We start from the raw sequence: 19,467 nt of genomic DNA, 5'->3' as shown, positions 1-19,467 counted from the left end.
GGGGGGTGGGTGCTGAGTGTACCTTGATGAAGGACACAGAGCAGGGTCACAGGAGGGCTGGGATCTGGGATCCAGCCCCCCCCTCAGAGCCCCCTGGGAAGGCACAGAGTGGGTGAGAGGATTTACTAGGGTTAGGGTTTCACCCCAACAGTGCCCTGGAGGGGATCATAGGCAAAGAAGGGAAAGACATCCAAAGGAGAGTGACTTTATGGGGGACCGTGGAACGGTGGAAGCAGGGGGAAGAGGGAAGGGAGGACAAGATGGGGGGAGTCAAAGATAATGAGAATCTAATGGGGTCAATGCATTGTACCTGCTGGTGGGCTTGAAAGTTGGCTTTATTTTTATTTATTTATTTTTTTGCTGCACCCCCCGCAGCTTGCAGAATCTCAGTTCCCCGACCAGGGATTGAACCCCAGGCCATGGCAGTGAAAGACAAGAATCCTAACCACTAAGCCACCAGGGAACTCCCTTGAAAGGTTTTTTTAAAATTTGGTTGGTGGGAAAAGGGAGCGCATGGACAGAGAATGGGATGATAAAAATAGAGTTTGCCCACTGTGTAGCACAGGGAACCCATAACGGAGAAGCGGAAGGATATTTATGTATAACTCGATCACTGTGCTGTGCGGCAGAAATTGACACTGTAAATCAACTATACTTGAATAAAATACTTTTTTTAAAAAAAGAAGAGGAAATCAACTAGACTCCCATAAAAAACAAAAACAAACAAAAAAAGAGGAAGAAAGAGTTTAGGGAGTTCCCAGGCGGTCCAGTGGTTAGGACTTGGCACTTTCACTGCTGTGGCCCAGGTTTAGTCCTTAGTCAGGGAACTAAGATCCTGCGAGCCGCGCCGTGTGGCCAAAAAAAAAAAAAAGCTTTAAGGGGGTGTAGTTACTGATAATGACAAGGACAAGGGTATGACCGAGAAAGTGGGTGGCACAATCAAGGGGGACAGATAGATACGGGTGTAGAGTTTCTTTGGGAGGAAAACAAAAATTGCCTAAAATTGATTGCAGTTTTGCATGCAAAACTCTTATGAATATAGGAAGAACCATTGTGTTGTATACTTTATTTTTAAAAATTATTTTATTTTAAATTTATTTAAAAAAAAATTTGGCTGCGTTGGGTCTTCATTGCTGCGCGTGGGCTTTCTCTAGTTGTGGCGAGTGGGGACTGCTCTTCCCTGTGGTGCGCGGGCTTCTCATTGCAGTGGTGTCTAAGCGCATGGGCTTCAGTAGTTGCAGCATGCAGGCTCAGTAGTTGTGGCTCGAGGGCTCAGTTGCTCTGAGGCATGTGAGATCTTTCCCAGACCAGGGATCGAACCTGTGTCCCCTGCATCAGCAGGCAGATCCTTTTTTTTTTCTCTCTTTTTTTTTTTTGGCGGTACGCGGGCCTCTCACTGTCGTGGCCTGTCCCGTGGCGGAGCAAAGGCACCGCGGCACGTGGGATCTTCCCGGACCGGGGCACGAACCCGTGTCCCCTGCAACGGCAGACGGACTCTCAACCACTGCGCCACCAGGGAAGCCCTGCAGGCGTATTCTTAACCACTGCACCATCAGGGAAGTCCCATGTCTTATACTTTAAACGAGTGAACTGTATGGTATGTGAATTGTAGCTCAATAAAACTGTAAAAAAGGAAGGAAGGAAGGGGGCTGGGATAGATCAGAGGGCAAGATGGATGGAAATGATGGGTTCTGAGTACCAAGAGGCCACGTGTGGATTATCTAGGATCATGGTGTGTGTTAACAAACCACCCAAAGACTGTATGACTGAAAACAATAAAGATCATTTATCTCACTCACAAGTCTGCAAGCTGGGCAGGGCCTCGGGGAGAAGGCTTATCTCTCCTCCAGGGGGTAGCCTGGCTGGGGCAGGAGGATGTGCTTCTAAGATGGCTCACTCACGTGGCTGCAGGCTGGTGCTGGGGATGAGCTGTGAGTTTAGTAGCCTAGAGTCCTCTCCACATGGGCCTTGTCATCTAGCCTGCACAAGTGTCCCAAGGAAAAGAGTGGGGTGGAACGTTGCCTTTTATGATCCAACCTCGGAAATCACACTGCGTCTCTTCCAAGGTGGTCTGTTAGTTGAGGGTCTCACCAAAAGCTGGAGAATGGACTCCACAAGATAGGTGTGACATGGCTTGGACAAAAAAGTACGGTCCTTTTTGGAAAAGACAACCGGGTACAGGCCAGGGTTTAGCAGAATCATCTATATGGGGATATTGAAATTATTAAGAATTGTGACAGTCATTTTAGAGTGATGGATATAGAGCCAGGATTGAAAATCTTCCATGAAAGAGTGGGAGTGGGCAGAAGGGAAAGGGATGAGTTCTTTAGGGAAGGCTGGGAAGAGGTGTCCATGGATAACTTGAGCTTCAAAGGAGCTGAGGGAGGGAGAATTGTCTGGAAGTGGCAAGAAGGAGCGCCCACCTCCAGGCTCAGTGGTAGGAGGGTGTTAAGAAATAAGGTTGCAGGCAGGAGAGATCGGTGCACACACAGCATTCAGAAACCCACAAAGCGGGATCTCTGTGGGCTCTGAGAATGAGAAAAAAAAGAGAAAGGAGACCAGAAAGAAGGGAAAAGGCCAAAGAGATGGGGAGACAGAGACCCAGACACAGGTAGGGCCAAAGACCATGAAAGAAAGGGACACAGACACAGAGAGAGGGAAACAGAAATCCAGATGGATGGTGACATAGCATCCCAGAAAGAAATTGTAGACAGGAAGAGAAAGTGCCAGAATTCCTAGGGGGTTAAAACCTTTAGTGTCTCTCTCTACTCCCCCAGCAGAGGGCACCCGGGGCCTCATTCCCTGGAGTCCGGGTGTCCAATCTCCAAGACTTCCCGCCAAGCACATCGGATGGGGCTATTTTTACCCCGTGTCATAGGACACCGGTGGCTGGAAGGCCATCGTCTGTCTGTCCTTTGGTCCCTTCGAGTGACCCTGCGGCATTTCCCCAGCCCACCCGTGACGTGTTCCTGGCAGGCCTGACCTCCTTTTGCACTATTCAGGGCTGCATCTCAGGCCTTGCTGGGTCTAAGAAAGTCTGGCAGAGAATCCAAGTGGAGACCCGGGGGGTGGGGGTAGGGGCAACCCGAGCGAGGGCACCCCATATGGGGGGCACATGCTCAGGGTTTAGAGCTGCTGGAGCATCCCCAGGATGGGGAAACCACCAGGACAATGGCAGAGACAACCTAGGGTGAATGTCAGAGAGAGATTCAGAGATATGACTCGGGAGAGGCTCGGTCCTCCAGAGGCCCTGCGACAGAGACTTGCAGTAATTCAGAGAAACAGGGAAAGAAAGATACCCAAAGGGGAGACCCAGAGAATCCCAGGGACAGAGACACAGTGGGCTGAGAGGTAATGAGAGAGAAGAGACCCAGAGAGACAAGAAGGAGAGAGACCCAGACAGAGGGGAAAGACAGAGACCAAGAGAGACAAGAAATAAACAGAGATAGAGATACAAGAATATAAGAAAGACGGAGATTCGGAGAGACCAAGACACAGAGACTGACGGGAATCCCCAGACACAGATGACCCTAGAACGGCAAAGCTCAGGGATAAATGACCCATAGAGATACTCAGAGATAAAAGCCCGCGATCAGAGATACAGAGAGACCCAAAGTGAAGACATAGCCAGACACAGAGACATACAAAAGAACGAGAGAGAGAGACAGAGATGGAAATTTTTGACTCGAACAGAGCGGCTCAGATACTCATAAAAACATAGACGAGAGACACACACGGAAACCCGGAGAGACGCAGGACAGAGATCTCAGGCGATGGAGAGACAGACGGAAAGGAACCCCGAAGGCCAGGTGGACCCAGAGAAAGCGCAGCGCCGCGTCGCCTGGGGGTAAAGGGAGGGCGCCCCGGCAGAGGGCGCCCGGCCGCCCTCTGCCCCGCCGGGGTCACGGCGCCCCCTCCCCCGCGTCCTGGCCGCACGGCCGGGCTATTTTTACGCGTGGACACCGGACACCAGGCTGGGGCGGCGGCGGCGGCGGCGGCCGAGGCGGGGCCGGGCCGGGTCGGGCGTCGGGGCCACACGTCCGTCCGCGGGTCGCCGGGGCTGCGCGCACCATGGAACCCGGGTGCCCGCAGCCGTGCGGCTGCTGCGAGCGAGTGGTGCTCAACGTGGCTGGGCTGCGCTTCGAGACCCGGGCGCGCACGCTGGGCCGCTTCCCGGACACGCTGCTCGGGGACCCGGTACGCCGCAGACGTTTCTACGACGGCGCGCGCCGCGAGTACTTCTTCGACCGGCACCGGCCCAGCTTCGACGCGGTGCTCTATTACTATCAGTCGGGCGGTCGCCTGCGGCGGCCGGCGCACGTGCCGCTCGACGTCTTCCTGGAGGAGGTGGCCTTCTATGGGCTGGGCGCCGCGGCGCTAGCGCGCCTGCGCGAGGAGGAGGGCTGCCCCTTGCCATCGGAGCGCCCCCTTCCCCGCCGCGCCTTCGCGCGCCAGCTCTGGCTGCTCTTCGAGTTCCCCGAGAGCTCGCAGGCCGCGCGCGTGCTCGCCGTTGTCTCAGTGCTCGTCATCCTCGTCTCCATCGTCGTCTTCTGCCTCGAGACGCTGCCCGACTTCCGCGACGACCGCGACAACTCGGGGCTCGCCGCGGTGGCTGCAGCTGGCCCGGTGAGGGGGCGGGGCCTGCGTGTGGAGAGGCGGGATTTGGGAGGAGCTGGACGAGGTCCACGGGGTCCTGGCCAATCATAAAGTGGGGTAAGGGGCAATGGGAGGTGGGGCCTCTCAGGAAGGTGGGGCCTGGCTGTGGATAGGCAAGGCATTGGGGGCCTGGTTGGAAGACCTGACCAATCAAAGGTGGGCAAAGGCCTGTGAAAGGTGGGCAAGCCAGGGACGGCGCCAGACCTGGGAACTCTACATTAAATCCTGGGCTGGGGGCGGGAAAGGTGTAGCTTAATGGGGCGGGGCCTGAGGATCTAAATAGGAGGACCTGCCTTTTCAGAAGGCGTGCGCTGAGGTAGATGAGAAACCCGGCTTTTGGAGGGCAGGAGCACAGGACGACAGGTGTGCTAAGAAATCAAAACTGAGGGATAAGAAGAGACTGAAAAATCGGGGGTCTATACGGCTGGCAGTAACCAATGGGAAGGATGGGCTGGAGATAGTGAGATCTGGGACCTGAAGAAAGCCGCCGAGGGAGCTGCAGATCGAGGGGTGGGGCCTGAGGATTGGGGCAAAAGAAATCCATCGTAAAGAAAGTTGAGCTGAGGGCCGTGAAGGGAGGGGCCCGGGTTTTGGCATAAAGATAAGGTCTTTAACCATTATGGTCCAGGCTGGGTTTGGGGAGGGCAGGGCACAAGGGAGTGGGGCTAGGATGGGGACCCTCCCCATCTGGAAATTCAACTCTGGGGCCGGGATTTTGGGAGGGAAGAGATTGAGCCCTACTCAAGCATTATTTCAGGAGGCCCTGCCAATGAAGGATCAGGGACCGTAAAGTCAGCCTTCCCTGGGGGTCCCGAGAAGGCGTGTACTACAGCTAGGTCACCGGGGTTCTGGGGGCAGCGCCATTGACCAACTTGTAAATTTTGTATATTTTGTAAATTTTGTAAATTTTGAATATTTAAACAGGAAATATGGCCATTCCAGTGCGCCCCAGCCCTGGCATGGTCCTCCCTGAACCCCTTCCTCTCTGCAGTTCCCGGCTCGGCTGAACGGCTCCAGCCCAGTGCCCGGACCCCCACCTCGCTTGCCCTTCGATGACCCGTTCTTTGTGGTGGAGACATTGTGCATCTGTTGGTTCTCCTTCGAGCTGCTGGTACGCCTGGCGGCCTGCCCAAGCAAGACAGCCTTCTTCAAGAATGTGATGAACCTCATCGATTTCGTGGCCATCCTGCCTTACTTTGTGGCACTGGGTACCGAGCTGGCCCGGCAGCGGGGGGTGGGCCAGCCAGCCATGTCACTGGCCATCCTGCGAGTCATCCGACTGGTACGCGTCTTCCGCATCTTCAAGCTGTCCCGGCACTCAAAGGGCCTGCAGATCTTGGGCCAGACCTTAAGAGCCTCCATGCGAGAGCTGGGCCTCCTCATCTTCTTCCTTTTCATTGGCGTGGTTCTCTTCTCCAGCGCAGTCTACTTTGCTGAGGCTGACCGGGCAGACTCCCATTTCACCAGCATCCCTGAGTCCTTCTGGTGGGCGGTGGTCACTATGACCACAGTTGGCTATGGAGACATGGCGCCTGTCACTGTGGGCGGCAAGATAGTGGGCTCTCTGTGCGCCATTGCTGGCGTGCTGACCATTTCCCTACCTGTGCCAGTCATTGTCTCCAACTTCAGCTACTTTTACCACCGGGAGACAGATGACGAAGAGGCTGGGATGTACAGCCATGTGGACACGCAGCCCTGTTGCCCACTGGAAGGCAAGGTCAATGGGGGGTTTGTGGATCGAGAGGTTCCTGAGCTCCCACCTCCACTCCTCTGGGCTCCCCCTGGGAAACACATGGTCACCGAAGTGTGAGGACGGTTGAGGTCTGCAGAACCTCACATTTCCTTGGAGGGAGGGAGGGAGGGAAGGGAGGAAGGAAAGTTGGGGGGAGGGTGTTGGGTTTAGGGAGAACTAAGTTAAGTGGTAATGAGTTGGGGAACACTAAGTCTCATTGGGTCTTGAGTTGTGGATTGGTAGCTCCTGTGGGTACCTCCTTAGGTGACAGTGAATGGCAATGGGTTATGCTGATTTGAGGGGGAGGCTCCATCGGTTTGTATTGCATTGGGTTGTGTAAAGCTTGGGGTAGTGTTGAGATAGGTTTTGTCACATAATTTTGTGAGTTTCTTAGTTCCATGTTGGGTCAGGTTGGGTTACGAGTGTAGCTGAGTCTTGTCCAAGTGCATTATGCAGGATTCTGTGGTTTTATGAGTCCCCTAGGGCCATGTTGGATCAAGTAAGGTGGTCACCCACGGCACTGTTGGGACTGATTGTGTGTTCATGCATGGCGCTATAGAGTTGGGTTGAGACGCTGGAAACTGCGTGGCTTTGTGATTCTTCTAGGGCCATGTTATTTTAAGTTCTGTGAACTTGTGAGTCATGTAGAAATACGAAGATTCATGTGATAGAATGTGAGCTTTCTAGGTCATATGAGGTTAAGTTGGGTTGGAAAGTATGAGCATAGGAGTCTTTCAGGGTTCTGTTGTGTTGAACTGTGTAGAGTTATACGGCTAGAAGTTTGTCGGGGCTACAATGAGTTGAGTCGTAATGAGTTGTATAATCATGTGAACCTCGTAGGACCAGTTCAGTTGGGTCATACAACTGTTTGATTTGGGTTACATCAAGTTCCGTCCTTGAGTTCTGTAGGAACGTTGGGTTGAGCTGGACTGTATGTATGAGCACCACAGGGCCATGCTGGTTTGTTTTGCATTTAGTGGTAGCGCCAGGACCCAAGGATAACAGCACTGGGAAGGAGTCATGTGTCAGGGAGTGAATATGGTATGTGGACTCTAGGAGACCAACTGAACTGGCTTGCCCAGTGTCATCCCTATAAGGGGCAGGGCTAAGTTCTGTATTTGTAGATTCAGTTGGTCACACAGAAGGCTTCTGGGTGAACTTGGAAGATGTAGATGCCCCTTCCATTTACCCCACACCTGCTTTGTTTTGCCATTCAAACCCCTTCTCTATCTGTCTTCCCATAGAGTTCTCCTTCCAGACATGGAGATCAGAGCCACAAGGGAAGGGGAAAGGGGGAGAAACTGTACTCTGTTCAGACATGATGGGGGGATAGAAACCCAAAGGAGGGGGACAGAGAGCTGGGGAGGGTTAGAGACCCAGAGAAGGAAAGAGAAAAAACCCCAAGAGGGGAAAAAGACCCAGAGAGAGGGGGAGACAGAGACCCAGAGGGGGCAGGTATCAGGCACCTAGAGAGAGAGGGACAGAGACCCAGAGTTGGAAAGAGACCAGAGCACCCCAGAGAAAGAGAACCAAAAAAGAAAAAGGCAGAAAAAGTCAGTGCCCCTGAACCTGAGAGAGATACACAGTGTATTCCATGGAATCACAAAGGGATCCCAAATCAGGATGCACTACCCTATCCTCCCGCAGCTCAAGAAGTGTGTCAGACAAACTGCAGGGCCCACTCTATCTTCCTGGGGAGAAAGCAGTGTCTCAGAGCATGGGAGTGGCTTCCCAAGGTCGCGTGGCTTGTCCCCGGGGAGGGATGGGGGGGCTGGACTTGTGGGCTGCTGCTTGACCCTACGTGTCCCCATCAGCCTGCTCGTCTGCACAGGACTTCCCGAGTCTAACAGCCTCATTTCTCACAAATGAGGAAACTGAGGCTCAGAGGGGAGGGGGTTACCCAAGGTCAGAGGTCTTTCAGTACTAAAGGGCATATGAAGGAGAAAGAAGAGGGGGATGGTTACATCACTAACATAGGGCTGCCTGTGTGCCAGGTAACTTTCAAAGTACTTGTATTCATTTATTAAAATCCATCCAGTGGTTTACAGAGAGTTGTTGTTATTTTTAGCTAGGAAACCACCCCCCTTTCTTTTTTGGTCAAATGAAATCTCACTTAGGAGCACCAGTGTGATGCATCAGAGGGTGTGAACTGGTTTGAGGAGTCTCTCTTGACAACTCAGAATGTGGCTAACAAGTTCCGTTTGGAAACCCCTGATTTAATCCAACCACCTTTTTACACAGAGAGATAGAAGAAGGTACAGATTGTGAGAAGTGTTTGATAAAGGTTGAAAATAATGTGACCTTTAAATAATATAACACTTCTCTCCGAAATGGAGAGAAAGGCACATTTGGAAAAGAAACGGAGACAGACAGACCCCCCTCACAGTGACAGACACAGGGCAGAGTCTGGGAGGCAGGCACAGAGCCCAGCACAGGGACCCAAAGAGGAAGAGACACGTGCAGAGAGGACAGAGATACCCAAGGGGAGGAGGGAGAGCAGGAGAGAAGAGGGTGGCGGTCTGGGAGGGGGTCAGAGACAGGAGGGAGGACGAAGACCCATAGAAGGGGGAAGAGACCAGAGAGGAGGGGCCAGAGATCCAGAGAAGAGAGAGGGACAGGGACCCAAGGAGAGAGGGGGAGACGGAAACTGTTTCCCATTACTCTTTGAAAACTCACCCCTACTACCCCATCAGAGACTGAAAGTTGCATAAAGTTCCTCTGGTAGGGGGTGGGGCACGTTGGGTGCTTAGGGGTATATGGGAAGCATGGTGAGGTCAGGGAAGTGACCTGAGTGGACACTCAAAGACTGGGAAGCGCCCCTCCTCCACCCCAATAAACAACCGCAGCAGCCTTCTATGTGGCCTTGGCTCGGATGGGGAGAGGTGAGGGGGACACCCTAATCCGGGGACACCCTTCCCGCCACCTTGCCATGCTATATTTAGGCTGAGGGAGGGGTACGGGATGACCCCCCCCACCCTCCACGAAGGCAGGTGTCGGCTTTCCTCCTGAAAATAGCTCCAGGGGAGGGGTGAAGCATTAAGTCTGTCCTGGGACTCCAACTCCTGTCTGATCTCCGTCTGTCTTAAGGTCTCTCTTTCTCTGGGTCTCTGTCCCCCTTGTGGGGTTCTGTCCCCTTTTCTCCTCAGCATGTCTGTCTCCTCTCTCTGCATCTGTGTCTTCTCTCTCTCTCTGGGTTTCTGTCTCCCTCTTTCTCTGGGAGTCTGTCCCTTTTTCCTCTCCATTTTTGTGCCTTTCCCCCACCTCCCTTCATCTGTCACTATTCACTTTCTTTCTCTAAGCAGGTCATTCTGTTGCCAAATCATATCTTTGTCTATCTCCGGGTCCTGGAATACCTTGAGTTGCTCTTATCTGAACTCAGGACAAGACCCTCTCCCCAGTCCCCACCCAGGAAATTCCAGCAGAGAGGACTTATGTGGGAGAGACCCCCCTCACCCAGCGTCTCCCCGGGGCCTCGGGCCTTATCACTCCCCGAGCCCAGCTGGTTAATGTCTGGCCTGGAGCTCCCGGGAGAGTTGGGGATGAGAGCAGAGGGTGGGAATCTGCCCGGGGATTGACACTTCACTGGCAAAAGAACGCAAAGGAATCTCAGGCCCAGACTCCTGGGTCTGAGGGAGGAGGCGGCTGGAGCTGAGGAAGAAGGGCCTGGGGGCCCAGACTCCGGAGTCTGCGGGACGAGGGGTCTGGGGGACCTGGACTCCTGGATCCGGGGGAGGAGGGGGCTGGGGACCCGGACTCCTGGGTCTGAGGGAGGGAGGGGTGGGTGCTGGCGCCTGGCCTCCCGGGACTGAGGCGGGCGGAGGGCTGAGCTAGCCAGGCCGGGCTTCCGAGGTCTCGGCACGCGTGTGGAAGGCGGGATTCCCCGGCCCCTCCTCCGCCGTCGGGCGCCGCCCCGCCCCCGCCCCCGACCCGGGCCCTCGGGAGCTTGTGCCGCGAGGAGCCGGCGGGCGAGCGGGCGTCCCTGCAGCCAGCGAGCAGGAGGAGGAGCCGCCGCCGCGCCAGGGGCAGCCGGGGGACTGGGAAGCGCCCCTCCTCCACCCCAATAAACAACCGCAGCAGCCTTCTATGTGGCCTTGGCTCGGATGGGGAGAGGTGAGGGGGACACCCTAATCCGGGGACACCCTTCCCGCCACCTTGCCATGCTATATTTAGGCTGAGGGAGGGGTACGGGATGACCCCCCCCACCCTCCACGAAGGCAGGTGTCGGCTTTCCTCCTGAAAATAGCTCCAGGGGAGGGGTGAAGCATTAAGTCTGTCCTGGGACTCCAACTCCTGTCTGATCTCCGTCTGTCTTAAGGTCTCTCTTTCTCTGGGTCTCTGTCCCCCTTGTGGGGTTCTGTCCCCTTTTCTCCTCAGCATGTCTGTCTCCTCTCTCTGCATCTGTGTCTTCTCTCTCTCTCTGGGTTTCTGTCTCCCTCTTTCTCTGGGAGTCTGTCCCTTTTTCCTCTCCATTTTTGTGCCTTTCCCCCACCTCCCTTCATCTGTCACTATTCACTTTCTTTCTCTAAGCAGGTCATTCTGTTGCCAAATCATATCTTTGTCTATCTCCGGGTCCTGGAATACCTTGAGTTGCTCTTATCTGAACTCAGGACAAGACCCTCTCCCCAGTCCCCACCCAGGAAATTCCAGCAGAGAGGACTTATGTGGGAGAGACCCCCCTCACCCAGCGTCTCCCCGGGGCCTCGGGCCTTATCACTCCCCGAGCCCAGCTGGTTAATGTCTGGCCTGGAGCTCCCGGGAGAGTTGGGGATGAGAGCAGAGGGTGGGAATCTGCCCGGGGATTGACACTTCACTGGCAAAAGAACGCAAAGGAATCTCAGGCCCAGACTCCTGGGTCTGAGGGAGGAGGCGGCTGGAGCTGAGGAAGAAGGGCCTGGGGGCCCAGACTCCGGAGTCTGCGGGACGAGGGGTCTGGGGGACCTGGACTCCTGGATCCGGGGGAGGAGGGGGCTGGGGACCCGGACTCCTGGGTCTGAGGGAGGGAGGGGTGGGTGCTGGCGCCTGGCCTCCCGGGACTGAGGCGGGCGGAGGGCTGAGCTAGCCAGGCCGGGCTTCCGAGGTCTCGGCACGCGTGTGGAAGGCGGGATTCCCCGGCCCCTCCTCCGCCGTCGGGCGCCGCCCCGCCCCCGCCCCCGACCCGGGCCCTCGGGAGCTTGTGCCGCGAGGAGCCGGCGGGCGAGCGGGCGTCCCTGCAGCCAGCGAGCAGGAGGAGGAGCCGCCGCCGCGCCAGGGGCAGCCGGGGGAGCCGAGGAGTGCGCCCCAGGTAAGAGCCTCCGCGCCTCCTCCCCCGGGATTCCGGCGTCCGGGTCGCCTTGCCGCCGGGTTGGGAGGGACGGGGGCGGGGCCGGCGGGGGCGGGACCTGGCGGAGGAAACTGAGGCAGGAGGGCAGTGTCCCAGAGGGACAGCCCGTGACCCCCAGCGGGGTCTCAGGAGTCCGGACCCCCTGGCTAAACCTTCTGGGGGAGGGGGGGCCGTGGAGTCCGTATATCTGAGTACCTGGGAAGGAGCTTGAACTCCAACAAAACTCCAGGGTCTGAAGGAGGAGGGCACTGGGGGTCGGACTCCTGGGTTTGAAAGAAGAGGGATTTGGGGGCCTGGACTCCCGCATCTGAGGGAGGGAGCTAGGGACCTGAGTTCCTGAAAGAGGAGGCAGCTGTGGCCGGGGCTCTTGGGTCTGAGTGAGGAGGGGGCGAGAGCCTGTTCTCCTAAGGGAGGGGGCAGCTAGGGCCCAGGACTCCAGATCTGAGGCAGGAGGCAGCTGGGAACCTACACTCCGGGTTCCGGTTGGGTCAACATGTGCCCCTGTTCACAATTCCCCCTTCCCATTTCCCCATCTCCCAGCCAGGGCAGGCGGCCACGCCAGGTATGTGCAATAGAAGTCTTGGACGGGCCCTGGCCTGTCCTGTGAGGAGAGAACATTCCAGGAAGCAGCCTCGGGGACCCGGGGCTTCTTAAGTGTGGGCCCTCAGGGCCCCGGGTGTCCAGGCCAGCCCCGCCCCCTGTCTGCGAGATGAATGGGCTGCGGAGGATGTAACCTTTTCCAGCTTCCTTCATCCTCAGCGTCTCCCCTCCCCTCTCCTCCCCCCATCTGTTTTCCATCCTGGAGCCATCACCTGGGCAGGGGGATGCAGCCTTGACTCTTGGTCCCTTACACTTTAAAAGGAACACTGAGAAGGGGAGTGTTCAGGCCCCCTCGTCCACCTGCCTCTATAACCTACCTGTTCCCTTCCTCTGCTAGGTGGTTGCCCCCTCCCTCTCCTGAGATGTCAGGAAGGAGGGGGCCACCTGCGTCCCCCACAGGGGCCCCCCGGAGCCTGGGGGCCCCCAACCCCGGAGCTCGGAGGCGGAGGAGGTGCTGACAGGTCTGGTAACCACCCACTTCTAATCAGTCCTCTCCAGGCCATCCTGTCCCAGAATCCACAGGCTTCCAGAATGTTCTAGAGAAACTGTGATATGCACACCCCTGCCAGTGTCTCCCAGCCCTGGGCCAATTTCATGGACAGGGAAACTGAAGCCCCACCTGAGAGGAAGTGTCTTGCCTTCACAGTGGCAGTTTTAAGCTGAACTTGGGTCTCCCTAGGATTCCAGAACATGACCTTTCTCAGAATTTTGGAAACTCAAACCTTCTCCAGACTGCAGACTCCAGACTGGCAGAGTGGAGTTGCTGGGACAGGGTTCAAGTTCCACTTCCGGCATTTGCTGGCTGTGTGACCTGGTGCAAGTCACTAACCTCTCTGAGCCTGTATTTCCCCATTTGCCTGTATTTCCCCATTTGTTGGCTATTAATAGTAATAATAGTAGACTAATTATGATTAATCTAGAAGTTGAGCATTATCGAAGTCCTAGAATATAGGGTCCCCCAAAATTCTAGAACAAGTGCCAGAACTGCCTCCCTGTGGTTCTGGCACACAGAAGTTCCCATCGGCCCCCCCACTAAGTTATTATCCTTCTCTCTAATTCCAGCTTCCCTCTCTCTATCCTCAGGTGCTCAGCGAGATGCTCCCCCACCCCTCAGGCTCCCTCCCCATCCTCCTACTTTTCCTCCTCCCCAGTGTCCCAATGGAGCCCCACGCCTCACCCTCACCCCTGCCCCCATTTCCAGTCCCCGAGTGGGACCTCTTGTCCCCCCGAGTAGCCCTGTCCAGGGGTACCCCCGCTGGGCCCCCTCTGCTCTTCCTGCTGGAGGCTGGAGCCTTTGGGGAGCCAACTGGCAGCCCGGCCAACCGCAGTCGGCGGGGGGTGAGTGAGACAGCACCAGCGAGTCGCCGCGGAGAGCTGGCTGTGTGTGACGCAGTCAGCGGCTGGGTGACAGACCGCCGGACTGCTGTGGACCTGCGTGGGCGCGAGGTGGAGGTGCTGGGCGAGGTGCCTGCGGCTGGCGGCAGTCCCCTTCGCCAGTACTTCTTTGAAACCCGCTGCAAGGCTGACAGCGCTGGGGAAGGTGGCCCTGGTGGGGGTGGAGGAGGCTGCCGGGGTGTGGACCGGAGGCACTGGGTGTCTGAGTGTAAGGCCAAGCAGTCCTACGTGCGGGCATTGACTACCGATGCCCAGGGCCGTGTGGGCTGGCGATGGATTCGAATTGACACTGCCTGTGTCTGCACGCTCCTCAGCCGGACTGGCCGGGCCTGAGGCCCACGCCTGGGAACTGGGCAGGTAGAGGAAGAAGAGAGCTGGATGCTGAAAGACCTCAGGGGTGGCCTGGTTGCTCTAGGCCTTAGTTTGGGAACTCGTCAAATGGTCACAAAAATCACAGCTCTCCGATTTTGAGAGCTCAATCTGGGCAAGAAAGACAGATGGTGAAACCAAATGGGGTTTTGAAGGATGAATAGGAGTTCTCTTGGATGAACTTGAGGGTAATAATGATGATGATGATGATAGCCAGTATTTTCTGAGTGCCTACTGTTTATGAGCTCTTAATACACAACTTGTCAGATCAGCTCTGGTGGATTTGACCATTGGAGGCCCTCAGCTTCTAAGTTGCTGACCATACGATCTCAGAGGACATCACCTTGCCCACCCTGGAGAGAGTGACAAGGAGGGGATATGTCAAGAAGTGTGTGTGGGAGCATAAAAACTGGAACATGTAGGCAACTAGTTGGGAGCTGGGGTTCAAATGAGAAATCTTACTTAGATAGGGCAAGTGTTGGCTTAGATATTCTGTTTTGAGGTAGTGAGCTACCTATCACAGCAGGAGCACAAGCAAGGTTGAATGACAGGAGGTCAGGATGCTTAAGAGTTTGGCCTCGGTGGGGAGTTGGAATCAGTTTTCTACCCCTCTTCCCTGTCCCAACCTTTACCCTATACTAGTAAAGAAATAGACCTTACCAATGTCCAGCCTGAGTACAGCATGAGGTTTTGACCAAGCTGGCCTGTCCCCTGGTTGGGATCAGGGGTGATTTGGACCCTGATCAGCCTAGAATGAGCCAGGAAAATCCAACAGGAGAAGCGGCCCCAGAAGCCTGAATGAGGGGGTCAGTGGCACCCTGGGCCAGGCTGCAGAAGGCAGCCTCAGTTTTCCCTGTCTGAAGAACGGGTTGGTGGGATGAGATAATGGGGAGCTGAGGAGGCAGAGGCTTTGACCAAAAGGGTTTTAAAGTGAGGAAGTGACAAGAGAAGTCAGGGATAGACCCCACACCCTCAGGACACCCCTTCATATATTACCACTCCATAGCCGCATGCAAACACAGACACACACTTTTGCCCTTGTTTCTACATCTCTGTGTTCTGGGACTGTGGTTCCCGCTCTCTTTTCTGCCGCCTCCTTTGCTGTCTCTCTGTCTAAATTCCTGTCCCATCATCTCTGGGTCAGTAGCTCTCTTTCTGTCCCTGTTTCTCACTCACTGTCTCACCCATTCCTGTGTGTGTTTCTTTCTCATTCAGCAAAGCTCTTTCCACACCCCCCTCTTTATTGCTAAGTATTTCCCCGTGGGTCCCTCCCTCTTCGCCCACCCCCATACCCAGGTGGAAGTTTTCAACCAAATCAAAGGCAGGCAGGACAGAAGCCGAAGCTGATGCTGAGCCCTTCAGCACACACAGGGAGGGAGGGAGAGCCCTGGGGAAGTCTGGAAATCGTTACCCAGCCCCTCACCCCTGCCCTCTGCTGCCGAGGTGGGCTGTCCTGGCAGAGGGAGGAGGTGGCCAAGAGGCCGGGACCCTATAGGAAAGGGGGATGTTTCTCATGGATGCCCTGATGCGCTGGGTAGCCCTGCCCTCCTCTCCCTCTGTTCCTCTATTTTTGGGTCTCTGACCACCCCCCACCCCAGGTCTCTGTTCCCCTCTCTCTGCTGCCCCCTCTCTGGGTCTCTGGGTCTCAAACTCTCTGAACTCTGAATTTCTATTGCTCTCCCCCGCACTTTCTGCCCTCCTCTCCCTCTGGGTCTCCGTCCCCCCCGCCCCCCACCATTTCTCTGAGCTTTTGTGCCCCTCTTGGGGTCTCTGTACTCTCTCAAAATCCTCCTCCCTCCTGCCTGGGTGTCTTTCTCACTCCATCCATCTGCACGCCTGCAGGCCCTTCATTGGCTGGGTTTAGGGTGGGAGGGTTCTGTCACCCGGGGCAACGGCAACAACAAGCCGGCTCCTGCTAGGCTACGGGGCGGGGGTGGGACCATGGCGGGTCGGAACCTAGCTCGGCGCTACGGTCCCCCACGGTCCCCCATCTCTGGGACCAAGGTGCCTGCATCCCAGCCCAGCTGGCATCTCACCAGCAGTGGCGTCGCCCACCACTGTATCCCGCCCGTGCCCTTCCCCCCGCCCACTGTGCAGGTGAGAGGACCCTAGGCTCTTAGCCAAGAGGAGACTGGGGGCCCAGGCTGAAGGAGGGGCCTGGGGATCCAGACACCTGCTGAGAGAAAAGGGGACTCTGGGCTTAGAGTCCTGTCTGACAGAAGGAAGAGGGTTCCAGGGACTGGGTCTGAGAGAGGAAGGGTCAGGGAACCTGGATGCCTGGAACGGGCGGTAGGAAAGGGCTGGGGACTGACTGGGAAGGATCAGGGCTTGCGGACGAGACTCCTGAGTCCTTTTAGCTGACGTCCCGCACCTTCTCCTCAGTCCACGGTCGCGGAGCCCCTGCCCCCGGCCGCAAAGCAGGATTTGCATATTTGGGCTTTCGACGAGGTCACCAACAGATGGGAGACAACCTCGGGCTCGGCTCACGTGCCCAAGACCCACGGCGGGCCCTACGCGCAGCCCAAGGCCCCAGAACCTGCGGCCCACACGCGGATTGTGGGGATCAAGGATGTAGCGGAAAAAGTAAGGTTCTGGGATGCCCAAGCCCGCGGGAGACAGGGCTGGGGACCGCACTGGAGTCCCGTGCGCCCTCATGTTGTGTCCCCGCGTCGTCTTCTTGCAGCTCAGACACCGCGGCTGGCGCCTCCCTCTGATCACAAAGCACCAGTGCAGTGAGACGAGGGCGCAGTACACCGGCTGGCCCAGCCTGGACCGGGGTGCCACCTCCTTCATTCGGCCCCAGCCCCTGGAGCTTGCGGACCACAACCGAGGGGGCCCTTCCCAGGTAGCGGAGAAGACCGCGGTGGCAGGATCTGGCAGAGTTTTGAGACCCTGGGGCGGGGTCTGAGGGAATTTTGAGTGTGGGGTCTAAAGAGTGGGACAGAATCTGGAGGTTACATTGAGTGGGGAAGGGGCTTAGGCCTTTTGAGGCGGAGCCAGGAGCAGGAGGGGACTGGAAGCCCAAAATCCCAGCTCTGAGGCTGGGGCCACAGTTAGTAAATCCTGGGGCGGGTCTAGGAGGCGGTTCTGAGGCTGCCGGCGGAGCTTGAATATTCTGAGGCCGGTCTGGGGCGGAAGGCGGGGCTGGCTTCCCCGGTTAGGGTGGTGTAAGGAGTAATAGTCGCCCGAGGCGCAGCTGAATTCCAGGGGCGGGACCGAGAAGGTTTGAATCTAGGGGAGGAGCAGAGAAGGTTTTTTAGTGACTGGGTGCTTGGCTTTGTGTCCGATGACGGGCAGAAAGTATTTGGATTTTGGAGGTGAGGCTAGTAAGGGTTCTGATTTGGGGAGCGAAGCTGAAGTGCACTGGCCAGGAAGGATTCCGATTCTGGGGGCGGCCTGGTTCAGAGGCGCTGTTGAGGCCGAAGGAAGAGGAATTCCGTCTGGGACAAAGGGCATGAAAAAGGGTATGAAACCTTTCTTGCTCATCCCTCCTCCTGCGATCCTCCTCAGGCTCTAATCCCCTGGACGAAGAACCCCGAGCTGGCCGGCCAAGCCTTTCACTATTTCTGACCAGGGCATCCTGGACCGCCATCAGCTCTATCTGACCACTTCGGCCCGGGACTTCCAGGCCTATTCGAAGTGAGCCTGGGTCCTCCCTTGGCACCGACCCCCTGCACAGCCCCCGCATAGGCTGGTGGACGCCGAGCCCCGCGGTGTTGGCTCCCCGTCTCTGACTCAGTAGTCTCGGCCTTCAGCTCCTGCAAGCGCAAGAATCAGAAGTTCAGACCCAACCCCCACCTGTTTTAGCGCCCTGGTATACTTAGTGTCAACTCTCAGGAACAGGAAGCCTGCAAACGGCCCAAGAAGGAGTTCTGGATCTGGGAACGTGGCCCTGAGGGTCTAGGGCGGGCTTCCTTTGGTATTTGAGTCCCCCAGATAACTCTTTTCCAAGGATGTGAAAAGTCCCAGATTCCAGGCCCTTAAATACCTCGAGGACCCAGGAATCCAGGCTAGGACTCCCCAGTCCCATGCTTCCTAAAGGGTCTCTGACTCCTACAAATGTGTCCTCGAAGATCTATCTAGCTGTGCCCTCCCCATCGTGCCTCCACCCCAACCCCCGACAGGAAGGAGTTGCCAGGCTACCCTCGCAAGGATTCGATGACCTCCTGGAGCTTCGGGGAGACGCCCCAGGCCTGGGGCCCCGGCCCGAAGCAGCCGCCCGGTCCGTGCTCCTCTCGGCCACTCCGTCCGCCAAAAATCCGCGTGCCCCGCGCCCGTCCGGTGATGCCAGTCGTGCCGCACCGCGGGGCGCTGGCTCTGGCTCAAGAATCCTACAGCCCCCCGCTGCACCCACTCCGCCGGCTCGATCGTTTCTGCCCGCTGGAGCTGCCCTGGGGCGGCCCCCACTGGAAACCCGAATCAGGCATCAAGAGCGTGCCGCAAGCCTACAGCACCGAGAACTTCAACTACGGCTTCTTAAAGCCGGCGCTAGTCAGAGCCAGACGGGCCAGCCCCGCCCTGGACACGCCCCCCAAGCGGGGGCGGTGCCGAGCCTGGAAGACTGGGACTAGGGATACACTGGGTGGGGCTAAGACGGGACCCCCGCCCACCACCTGGGGGCGGGGCAGAGCTTGGGCTGTGGGCGGGACGAATCTAACACGTCCCCTCGATCACGGGGGCGGGACTGAGCCTGGAAAATGTACCTTGGGGCTGCGGGCTAGAGGGTGGGACACAACCTCTGCGGCGGAAAGGGCAGAGCTTATCTCAGTCGACAGAGTTAAATAGCCTAAACCACGCTCTTTGTTGGGTTTAGTTCTGGCATCCTGGTTTCTGGGGGCCTGAGTGTGGGGCAGGTGGGATTCCCGCTGAATCCCTGGTGGAGGGGCACCCCCCAACTCTGGGGACAGAATCCAACATCGAAGCCACCCGCCTCCTAAGAAGTTGGACTCAGTCTACGGCAGGTGGAGCAGGGTTGAGGCTTCAGCCTATAACCACTGGAGGATTGTCAGAGGGGCGGCGCTCCAGCCTCTGGCGGGCTCCCCTCAGGATGGGTAGAGGGGGGGCCCACAAGGCAAGGGGCACAGCTGCGGCCTCCCATACCCTATTTCTTGTGCTCCCACCACGGCCTCCCTAGCACCTGGGGACTGAGTCTGTGAAGTCTGCTTCACCTTGGGCGTCTTCTGCTTCTTGGCGCAGAAGCCACTCAGGGAGTGGGGGGAGGGGGGCGCCACTGGGCCATTCCTGCATCTCCCCGACCTTGTCTGCCTCTCGCCCCCGGGGAGATTAGTGTCCAGGTTACCCCACCATGCTGCCGCCCCCAGTGGCCTTGCCGCCCCCACAGCCCGCAGCTATAAGACCAGGTAAACGCGGGGGGGGGGGGGGGACGCGGAGGAGG

General features: G+C 57.1%; 3 protein-coding genes across 4 annotated transcripts; all 3 read left to right on the top strand.

Moving 5' to 3' along the window:
• Positions 1-3,943: 3,943 nt before the first annotated feature.
• KCNA7 (potassium voltage-gated channel subfamily A member 7) lies at positions 3,944-6,649 on the top strand. Of its 2 annotated transcripts, XM_007463341.1 has the most exons (3): positions 3,950-3,987; positions 4,023-4,626; positions 5,648-6,504. In XM_007463341.1, exons 2-3 carry the CDS (start codon positions 4,072-4,074, stop codon positions 6,464-6,466), a joined length of 1,374 nt encoding a protein of 457 aa, XP_007463403.1. In that variant the 5' UTR covers positions 3,950-3,987; positions 4,023-4,071; the 3' UTR covers positions 6,467-6,504. The 2 variants fall into 2 exon arrangements, with proteins under 2 accessions (XP_007463402.1, XP_007463403.1); XM_007463340.1 differs by having other exon boundaries at positions 3,944-4,626; positions 5,648-6,649.
• A 3,684-nt stretch (positions 6,650-10,333) lies between these two features.
• NTF4 (neurotrophin 4) lies at positions 10,334-14,343 on the top strand. Its single transcript, XM_007463339.1, has 4 exons — positions 10,334-10,392; positions 11,606-11,669; positions 12,646-12,769; positions 13,392-14,343. The coding sequence occupies exon 4, from the start codon at positions 13,404-13,406 to the stop codon at positions 14,034-14,036; it is 633 nt and encodes a 210-aa protein (XP_007463401.1). The 5' UTR covers positions 10,334-10,392; positions 11,606-11,669; positions 12,646-12,769; positions 13,392-13,403; the 3' UTR covers positions 14,037-14,343.
• Positions 14,344-16,531: 2,188 nt separating this feature from the next.
• LOC103090165 (uncharacterized) lies at positions 16,532-19,436 on the top strand. The gene is given in 7 exon segments (XM_082931295.1): positions 16,532-16,655; positions 16,756-16,849; positions 17,604-17,711; positions 17,880-17,886; positions 18,197-18,332; positions 18,379-18,616; positions 19,394-19,436. Coding segments are annotated over 7 exon segments (750 nt in total).
• Positions 19,437-19,467: the final 31 nt, after the last annotated feature.

The sequence above is a fragment of the Lipotes vexillifer genome, unplaced genomic scaffold, assembly GCF_000442215.2.
Source record: "Lipotes vexillifer unplaced genomic scaffold, Lipotes_vexillifer_v1.1 scaffold802, whole genome shotgun sequence".
NCBI lineage: Eukaryota > Metazoa > Chordata > Mammalia > Artiodactyla > Lipotidae > Lipotes > Lipotes vexillifer.
Note: the sequence above shows the minus strand (reverse complement) of the source record. Positions and strands in the feature narration are given on the sequence as shown.

Coding starts and splice junctions, on each gene's coding strand:
- NTF4 (XM_007463339.1), top strand. CDS start 13,404: ATGCTCCCCCACCCCTCAGGCTCCCTCCCCATCCTCCTACTTTTCCTC.
- KCNA7 (XM_007463340.1), top strand. CDS start 4,072: ATGGAACCCGGGTGCCCGCAGCCGTGCGGCTGCTGCGAGCGAGTGGTG. Junction 4,627..5,647: donor CGGTGGCTGCAGCTGGCCCG/GTGAGGGGGCGG, acceptor TCCTCTCTGCAG/TTCCCGGCTCGGCTGAACGG.